The sequence below is a fragment of the Oncorhynchus tshawytscha genome, linkage group LG17 (assembly GCF_018296145.1).
Source record: "Oncorhynchus tshawytscha isolate Ot180627B linkage group LG17, Otsh_v2.0, whole genome shotgun sequence".
Taxonomy (NCBI): Eukaryota; Metazoa; Chordata; class Actinopteri; order Salmoniformes; family Salmonidae; genus Oncorhynchus; species Oncorhynchus tshawytscha.
Genome location: NC_056445.1, coordinates 20,747,196 through 20,756,602, shown reverse-complemented (window position 1 = coordinate 20,756,602; position 9,407 = coordinate 20,747,196). Strand labels below are relative to the sequence as shown.

Sequence of the window (9,407 nt, the reverse complement as noted above, 5' to 3'; positions counted from 1 at the left end):
CCCATCACCACACGTTTCCGTCCCCCATCACCATCACGTTTCCGTCCCCCATCACCACACGTTTCCGTCCCCCATCACCACACGTTTCAGTCCCCCATCACCACACGTTTCCGTCCCCCATCACCACACGTTTCAGTCCCCCATCACCACACGTTTCCGTCCCCATCTGTCCCCCATCACCACACGTTTCCGTCCGTCCCCCATCACCACACGTTTCCGTCCCCATCACCACACGTTTCCGTCCCCCCATCACCACACGTTTCCGTCCCCCATCACCACACGTTTCCGTCCCCCATCACCACACGTTTCCGTCCCCCATCACCACACGTTTCAGTCCCCCATCACCACACGTTTCCGTCCCCCATCACCACACGTTTCCGTCCCCCATCACCACACGTTTCCGTACCCCATCACCACACGTTTCCCCCCCCGTACCCCATCACCACACGTTTCCCCCCCGTCCCCATCACCACACGTTTCCGTACTCCATCACCACACGTTTCCGTACTCCATCACCACACGTTCCGTACCCCATCACCACACGTTCCGTACCCCATCACCACACGTTCCGTACCCCATCACCACACGTTCCGTACCCCATCACCACACGTTTCCGTACCCCATCACCACACGTTTCCGTACCCCATCACCACACGTTTCCGTACCCCATCACCACGCGTTTCCGTACCCCATCACCACGCGTTTCCGTACCCCATCACCACGCGTTTCCGTGCCCCATCACCACGCGTTTCCGTTCCCCATCACCACGCGTTTCCGTTCCCCATCACCACGCGTTTCCGTACCCCATCACCACGCGTTTCCGTACCCCATCACCACGCGTTTCCGTTCCCCATCACCACGCGTTTCCGTTCCCCATCACCACGCGTTTCCGTTCCCCATCACAACGCGTTTCCGTTCCCCATCACCACGCGTTTCCGTTCCCCATCACCACGCGTTTCCGTTCCCCATCACCACGCGTTTCCGTACCCCATCACCACGCGTTTCCTTTCCCCATCACCACGCGTTTCCGTACCCCATCACCACGCGTTTCCGTTCCCCATCACCACGCGTTTCCGTTCCCCATCACCACGCGTTTCCGTTCCCCATCACCACGCGTTTCCGTTCCCCATCACCACGCGTTTCCGTTCCCCATCACCACGCGTTTCCTTTCCCCATCACCACGCGTTTCCGTACCCCATCACCACGCGTTTCCGTACCCCATCACCACGCGTTTCCGTTCCCCATCACCACGCGTTTCCGTACCCCATCACCACGCGTTTCCGTACCCCATCACCACGCGTTTCCTTTCCCCATCACCACGCGTTTCCGTTCCCCATCACCACGCGTTTCCGTTCCCCATCACCACGCGTTTCCGTTCCCCATCACCACGCGTTTCCTTTCCCCATCACCACGCGTTTCCGTTCCCCATCACCACGCGTTTCCGTTCCCCATCACCACGCGTTTCCGTTCCCCATCACCACGCGTTTCCGTTCCCCATCACCACGCGTTTCCGTTCCCCATCACCACGCGTTTCCTTTCCCCATCACCACGCGTTTCCGTACCCCATCACCACGCGTTTCCTTTCCCCATCACCACGCGTTTCCGTTCCCCATCACCACGCGTTTCCGTTCCGTTCCATCACCACGCGTTTCCGTTCCCCATCACCACGCGTTTCCTTTCCCCATCACCACGCGTTTCCGTTCCCCATCACCACGCGTTTCCGTTCCCCATCACCACGCGTTTCCGTTCCCCATCACCACGCGTTTCCGTTCCCCATCACCACGCGTTTCCGTTCCCCATCACCACGCGTTTCCGTTCCCCCATCACCACGCGTTTCCGTACCCCATCACCACGCGTTTCCGTACCCCATCACCACGCGTTTCGTACCCCCATCACCACGCGTTTCCGTACCCCATCACCACGCGTTTCCCCACCCAGTCCCCATCACCACGCGCGTTTCCGTACCCCATCACCACGCGTTTCCCCACCCAGTCCCCATCACCACGCGTTTCCGTACCCCATCACCACGCGTTTCCGTACCCCATCACCACGCGTTTCCGTACCCCATCACTACGCGTTTCCCCACCCAGTCCCCATCACCACACGTTTCCCACCCCAGTCCCCATCACATACCCTTCACCCACTGCCATTTCTCCATCACTGTTGAAGATTGCCTCATAGGAGCCTATAAGTTGTCTTTCCCCTTAAAGACTTTGTGTTATCATATTTAGCTTATTTTCCATTTAGTTAGTGTCCAATGTCCATGCGTTTAGCCATTTTTTAATGTTTCTGTTTTATTCTTGTTATCCATAAGTAGACTACTTGTATTCCTCTATCATCCGTCTTGGTTCCCCCTCTCCCTGGCCAAAGCCCACTCCTGCACCCAGCCATCTCTCTCACCATGCTGTGTCTAGCCCTCTAGTGGCAGATGAGACATGCTATCACGCTGTGTCCTCTCTACTGCAGGAGCTCCTGAACGCACCACTAGGCATCCCTGTACTCAGTGTTATACACAGAGAGAAAGCCCTCTGTCTCTGGGGTGGTCCCCAACCTTGTGTTCAGTAGATACCAAACGGAAGAAAACGCTCAGTGAAACAGAGGTACAATCTGAACCTGTCCAGTAAGAAATGTCTGTTTTCCTATTCCATTGCAAAACATTTTGTTGTGTTGTCCAATAACCCCGACCCAGGCCATAGGTCTTATCGGTAAACATGTTGCTTCTGTGGTAGGAACTGGTAGTTCCCACAATGAGTGATTTTTAAGGACTGATCTGAGGGAAGCACACAGAAGCATGGTTTATACCTGACTCCAATAATCACCTAATTATGATCTTCAGTTTAGAATGCAATTAGTTTAAATCAGGTGTGTTTGCTAGGGATGAGGTGTGACCCCAATCAGGCCCCCGAGGACTGGCGTTGCCCAGGCCTGGTCTAGAATGAGGAACGGTGAAGAGGCTCAGACTTCAGAGATAAGGTGCGAGGCATTTCTATCGGAACACCGCGCACAAACCATGAACTGAACACACTGAATAGGGAAGCTGTCCACATCTGTCATTGTGCGCAAACAGACCTTTGTGTGACCACAAGAGCCACAACTTGACATATGACAGGGTAGTTGTTGGTTACAGGGTAGTTGTTGGGAGTGGGCTCCCAACAATGTATCACAAGGCACTACAGAAGTGAACCTGGTCTCTCGCTCTTCTTTGATAAGGGGTACGATTGCGTTTCGATGTTATTCTGACTGCCTAGGTCCGAATACAAGCTCTGAGCAAGTTTGTGGACAGACAAACCCACCACGTCCCCAGTCAGTGTCCCCAGTCAGTGCCCCCAACGGTCACTCTCTCCCCCTCCCCACCTACCACCTCACTACTCTAGACCCTCTAGTCTGTAGCCAGACTGCCTGTGGTTGGTCAGTGCCATGATAAAGCACCTCTCCCCCTCTAACAGGATCCTACAGAGTTAGAGGGTGTAGAAGACCAGCCTGATAACTCCGTTAGCAGTGAAGTAGAGATGGAGTCAGAGGAGACCATTGCAGAGAGAAAGAGGAAGATGGTAAGTTCTGTGAGCCAGGGCTGTAGCGCGCCCTGCTGTGTGCAGCCCATACCCCCAATAGGAAAAAGCTCATCCTTGCTGGTATGGGTCATTGTTTGTGTGGTGGTGGTGGTTTCCCCCCCACCTCCCTGCTTCTGCTGCTGTCTCTGCCTCATCCTGTTGCTGTGTAGCCTAGCCCGCGGCCCCCCCACCCTGCTCTCTGTTGCTCACTCACTTCTTCTGGCAGAGCCGTCAAACACTGAGGCTCTGTGTTTTGGTCATCATTATACATATTTTCCTCATTTATTTAATAGTTAATTTGCTAAACCATCACACATTGCACCATTCTGGGCCCTCCAGAGCCACAGGCCCTCTACCCCCTCCTTCTCCTCTCTAATTAGCTGAGTAAACAAGAGCCCCAGCCTCAACACACGTAAGTACTGGAACTCTCCCTGTGTGTCTGAGTATGACCCTCATACAGAATTGGCTAACTGTTTTGAAATGACCAATTACTCTCCTCTCTCCTGCTAAAGAGCTCTGGTGACCTAGACAGTTGGGCTCACACACACTCTGGCATGCTCTCCCTCTGTCATATACACACACACACTCTGGAAATTACCCTGCTGTCAGCTCCCTTTCACACTACAAGGCCCAAGGTGTAAAGCGCTGACTCATCGTTCTGGCCAACGGACTGGCTCCCACTCTGCTAAATAGCCCTGAGCGAGAGAGAAGAGGGGGACGGGACGGGACTTCTTTGTTGCCAGGGCCTCATTGAGTCTGGGACATCCAATAGCCTGCCTCCCTCCAAGGGAAGCTGCAAGCTGGTCCCCCCACCTCTACTGTGGAAGAAAGAGCTTCTGGATTCACTGTCGTCCTCTGACGTGACAATCACCCACTGGTCTGGTGTATGTATGGTGTTCAACCACACATCCACAACAATGCCCTGTCTGCATGGGCTCTTAACACTGGTGATGTCTGTGTGTGTTAGGCATGGTATGTCTCCCACACTCATGTGAAAGATCCAGCTTGGTTCCAGGGATACAGACACGGCATGGAACACACAGTTAAAATCTTAGTTGCAGTAATGTTCGGTTTTGGGTGTTGCAGATGGTATGTGGTTGCTTGTCATCAACCTTGGTGAAAGTTGGTGATTGGGTTGGTTACTACTGTCTTGGTTTTCTTTCCTTGTGTCGTGGGTTCAGTATGTGGTTTATGACACTGTGGTGAGGTGGTGAACATGTGGCTGAGTTCCAGTGGTGGTGGGTTGTGTTGAAATCACTGTTCATTCATTCAGCCCAAATAAAGTCTTCCTACTGGATATGCTGGTGTAAGCAGACAAGGTGAAGAAGTCCTGACTGGAAACACGTCTACAGACATAAGGCAGCCATTCTCCCTATCTGCCCCCCCTCTTCTCTCCCCTCTTTCATAACCCTGTAGTGGCCAGGTCACCTCTCCACACCCCCACCCGTCTGAGGATCCCTGAGGGTCTGCGACACACTGAAGCCCCTAGAGTGGGGAACCGTGGTGGTGTGTGTATGTTCTATGTGTGTTATTGGGGGGGACCGGGCCTCTTGTCTTCTAAACCAGGCTGTCTCTCTGTAAACCATTCAGGCCAGCCCAGCGGAGGAGTCCCATCTGCAAGGCGTGGGGGCCTCCAGCTGTCTGGGACTGAGTAAACCGGAGGTAAACCTGACCCACCAACCCCTACCCACCCCCAAACATACCCACCCCCGCCTGCCTGCCTTCCCCTCCACCTCATAGGGGACCCCATTGACTGACAAACATACTAACCCCCACCTCCATCTTCCCTCCGCTGACTGGCCCTGTGGCAGACCCCAGTGTGTCTCTGCTACTGGGGGTGGTCAAACTAGTCTGGAGGCAGCCGTGGTGTTCTATACACCCTGAATGGTTTGGTAAGGGTTAATGTTACGTTCCCACTTCCAGTTAGTTTGGTCTCACATCAACAGGGTGTTTACTTGTTCTATCTCCATTGGTTTTTCCTCCACTGGAAGAGGAAGTGGTGGTCCTTTTTCTGTCATTCTGCGCCGCCGCTGTGTTTTTCTCTGCCAGCTAGCCAGCCAGACTGCCTCTTGCCTGTCCTGTGTTGCGATAACGTGTCCCTCCCCCTCTAGGCCCAGTGGGTTCAGGAGACTAGGCCACGTGGACTAACGCTTACTGCTCTGTCCTCCTCTCCTCTACAGACCCGTGAAGAGAGGAAGATGGAGGCCATCCTGCAGGCCTTTGCCCGCATGGAGAAGAGGGAGAAGAGGCGGGAGCAGGCCCTGGAGAAGATCGGCACCAAGTCAGAGGGGGGCATCAAGGAGGAGCCCCCTGCCACCCCCGAGGCAGACATGCAGTCTCCTGGTATCATAACGGTAAGTGATAGTTGACTCAACATGTTCGTTATGCCTGCACTCACCAGGTCGTTATTATTAAAAGAGGATGTTGTCAATAATCTGAAGGGTTAGCTAATGGTGACTATAAACCCATCCAAAACTATGCTACTGTACTCTATCCTAACCCTGTCTCTCCCAGCCCCTGATAGAGGTGAAGGAGGAGCCGGGTCTCAACAAGCCCACGCCGGCCAAGCTGCGAGGCAGCAAGCAGAGGAAGAGCTTCTCGCGGAGCCGCACTCACATCGGGCAGCAGAGGCGGCGAGCGCGCACCATCAGCACCTGCTCTGACATACCTCCCGGCTCGCCCGGGGAACTCCTGGACCCCGTGGCCAATGATAGCCTAGACGTAGAGGCCTCCAGGGACCCTGAACCAGAGGCCCTCTCCTCCCATGCCCCTGACACCAGCCCCCCTTACAGTGGCTCCCCGGCCCCTGACAGAAACCGCTCCGGGCAGAAGTACCCCAAAACTAAAAAGGTATCCTAGCCACGGCTCAGTGCTCACCCCTAAACATGACTAGTCACTATTCTATTTAGACTAATAGGAATGTTCTATTCCTTCTAGTGAAATGTCACTCAATACTATAATTAAATGCAGTGTGGTTCTGACTAAAGCTCTCTCTGTCTCTCTACAGCACTTAGTGAGTGAGTGGTGCGTCGACAAGCAGGAGCGGTCATTGCGGACCCCAGAGCCGATCCCGGAGAGGCCCCTGAGGATCAGCAGCGACCCTGAGATGCTGGCCACCCAGCTCAACGCCCTGCCCGGCATGGGCCCCAGCCCGCACGTCTACAGCACGCCCAAACACTACGTCCGCTTCTCCTCGCCCTTCCTGGCCATCCGCAGCCCCACCACCCCTGGGGTGCCCACCGGACGCCGGCGTTCTCGCGAGCTGCCCGACACGCCGCCCACCTCAGGCTCCTGCAAGAAGGTATGTTGTTCTTCACCTCACAGGGGAATGGAGAGAGTTAGCTGTCAGGTATAGAAAAACAGACTGGCGGGGTTAACCGGGCAGAGGGACAGACTGGCGGGGTTAACCGGGCAGAGGGACAGACTGGCGGGGTTAACCGGGCAGAGGGACAGACTGGCAGGGTTAACCGGGCAGAGGGACAGACTGGCGGGGTTAACCGGGCAGAGGGACAGACTGGCGGGGTTAACCGGGCAGAGGGACAGTATTATTGTCAATAACAGAGACTTAGGTTTTCTAAGATGTAGCTGCCTTGGAGATTAGTGAACATGATTTGTATTTGTGGTTGACGTGTCTAAGTCCTCTCCCTCCCTGTCTTCTCCCCACAGCGCTGGCTGAAGCAGGCTCTAGAGGAGGAGACCACCACCCCTCCACCCAGCAGCGGCCGGCCCACCCTGGTCATGCCTAGCGAGGGCCCTCTCAGCCCTCCTATCAACGGGGACTCTGACAGCCCACTCCCCTACAATGGAAGCTGCACCTTGCCAGGTGAGGACTCTGGTGAGGACTCAGGAATATGTTTCTCATCACTTAGAAGGAACATAAGTCTTGTATGCTAGACTTGTCTGTTTTTTGCATGTGAGTAACCCTTTCTCTCTCTCTCTCTCTCTCTGTCTCTGTCTCTGTCTCTGTCTCTCTCTCTGTCTCTCTCTCTCTGTCTCTCTCTCTCTGTCTCTCTCTCTCTCTCTCTCTCTCTGTCTGTGTGTGTGTGTAATAGAGTTGCCCACTCCTCTGAAGAAGCGGCGTCTGTGTCCACTGGACGCCTGCATGTCAGAGAGCTCCACCCCCTACGGCTCTCCCTGCGCAACGCCAACCCGGGCCGACCTATCAGAGATGCCGGGTACACCCTTGCTGCTGGCCACACCACCCTGTGTCACCCGTACGGAAGAGCCGAGCCCCGAGCCTCTACCTAGCACCCCCACACACACACTCAGTGCCCCGCAGGAAGTAAGAGACACACTCACCTACAAACACACACACACTCATAGAGGGAAGTGAACGATGTGTTAATATCTCTGTTCCTGTGTCCACAGAGCGAGTCTTCCCTGGACAGCTCACCAGAGGGCAGTCGCAGGCCCGGCCCCCAAGAGGCTGAGCGGCCACCTTCGCTGCTCTCCTCCCCCTGTGTAGCGGTCAGGGCTCCCAGTCTGGATGTGTTGCCCCCCCAAGAGGCCAAGACCAGCGCCCCCCTGAGCCCCCAGCCCCCCACCCCCGAGTCCCAGGACTGTGTGGGAGAGGAGGGGCCAGAGACAGGGACCGAGGGCAGCAGCGACGCCCCTTCCACAGACCCAGCCTCTTCCTCCCTCCTCCCCCCCTGGATGAAGAGTCCAGAGAGAGTGGGTCTGTCAGGGCCAGGGGGTCTGTCCTTCTCCCCCATCAACTCTAACCTGAGGGACCTTACCCCTTCACACACCCTGGAGCCCATCTTGGCCTTCAGGCCTGAGGCGGTGGCTGTGGCTGGTGTTGTGGCAGTGACAGTACCAGTACCCCTGGCAGCAGGACCCTTCACAGAGGCTGCAGGGTCTCTCTTCTACCCCTGCCCTGAGGAGGGGGGAACGCTGGCCTTCTCTCGTTCACTAAGTGGAGACGGCACCGGAGAGGGAGGGTCAGGACAGAATCCCCCACAGAAGAAAAAGGTGAGTTGCTATATTCTCTATTCAGCCTGCCCATTCAAGCTGTGTCACGGTTCCTGGACTGATAAAGGTACGTCTGTTTTCGTGTGATGTCATGCGTTTTCCCAGGTGTCTTTGCTGGAGTACAGGAAACGTCAGCGAGAGGCGCAGCGCAGCGGCTCCAAAATGGAATGCGGCTCGCCTGTCTCTACAACACCTACCCTGGTGGAGATGTTCCCTCTGCCCATGGAGACCACCCAAGAGCCTCCACCCCTGGCTCTTGCTCCGGCCCAAGCTCCAGTGGCCCCTGCTGCAGTGGCCCCCACCCCGCCTGAGTCAAATACCCCCCAGCCCAGCGAGGACACAGAGCCCCCTGTCGAGGGGGAGAGAGAGGGGGGAGAGGGACAGTGGACCTCGTCCACCTCGGTGGAGCAGGCAAGAGAGCGTGGCTACCACAGAGCCCTGTCGCTTAGTGACCACAGCAAGGACAAAGGTACACACACACACACACACCACTTGGACATAACTTCTTTACTGATGGTAGTTTAATTGTAATAATGTGTGCTTGTTTCAGATGGAGAGACCGAGGGCAGTGAGGCCCCAGTCAGAGATGGTTCATCTCCTAGCCTGCAGAGGACCCCAACCCACACGGTAAGACACATTCTGCTTTCTGGCTCAAACAGTAGTGTGAAGTACATGCTGCTGCCAAGCACAGCCATCACACAGCCTATAGTGTAGGTCAGGGGTCGGCAACATGAGCCAAACCGTTTTCGGTCTGTAAAATTCAGGAAATCTGTTCCCAAGTATTCCCACAAAGAATAAGACATGATGGTGTCTCAATGTAATCAAGGTATGACATGATTGTTATTTTCAAATACAATCTTATTTGTAGTCAGTTTGCAGTGTGCC

General features: G+C 55.3%; 1 protein-coding gene across 15 annotated transcripts in view; it reads left to right on the top strand.

The window, feature by feature from the left end:
* Window positions 1–9,407, top strand: part of kmt2e (lysine (K)-specific methyltransferase 2E) — a 50,499-nt gene that overhangs the window by 38,761 nt on the left and 2,331 nt on the right. For 10 of the 15 annotated variants that reach the window (XM_042300388.1, XM_042300391.1, XM_042300387.1 and 7 more), the window contains 10 exons: window positions 3,447–3,551; window positions 5,142–5,213; window positions 5,732–5,905; window positions 6,066–6,401; window positions 6,559–6,852; window positions 7,218–7,386; window positions 7,604–7,833; window positions 7,920–8,522; window positions 8,628–8,991; window positions 9,073–9,149. In XM_042300388.1, coding sequence (XP_042156322.1) covers window positions 3,447–3,551; window positions 5,142–5,213; window positions 5,732–5,905; window positions 6,066–6,401; window positions 6,559–6,852; window positions 7,218–7,386; window positions 7,604–7,833; window positions 7,920–8,522; window positions 8,628–8,991; window positions 9,073–9,149 — 2,424 coding nt within the window. The remainder of the gene's footprint in view (window positions 1–3,446; window positions 3,552–5,141; window positions 5,214–5,731; window positions 5,906–6,065; window positions 6,402–6,558; window positions 6,853–7,217; window positions 7,387–7,603; window positions 7,834–7,919; window positions 8,523–8,627; window positions 8,992–9,072; window positions 9,150–9,407) is intronic. The other 5 variants (XM_042300395.1, XM_042300397.1, XM_042300390.1 and 2 more) reach the window with 4 other exon arrangements.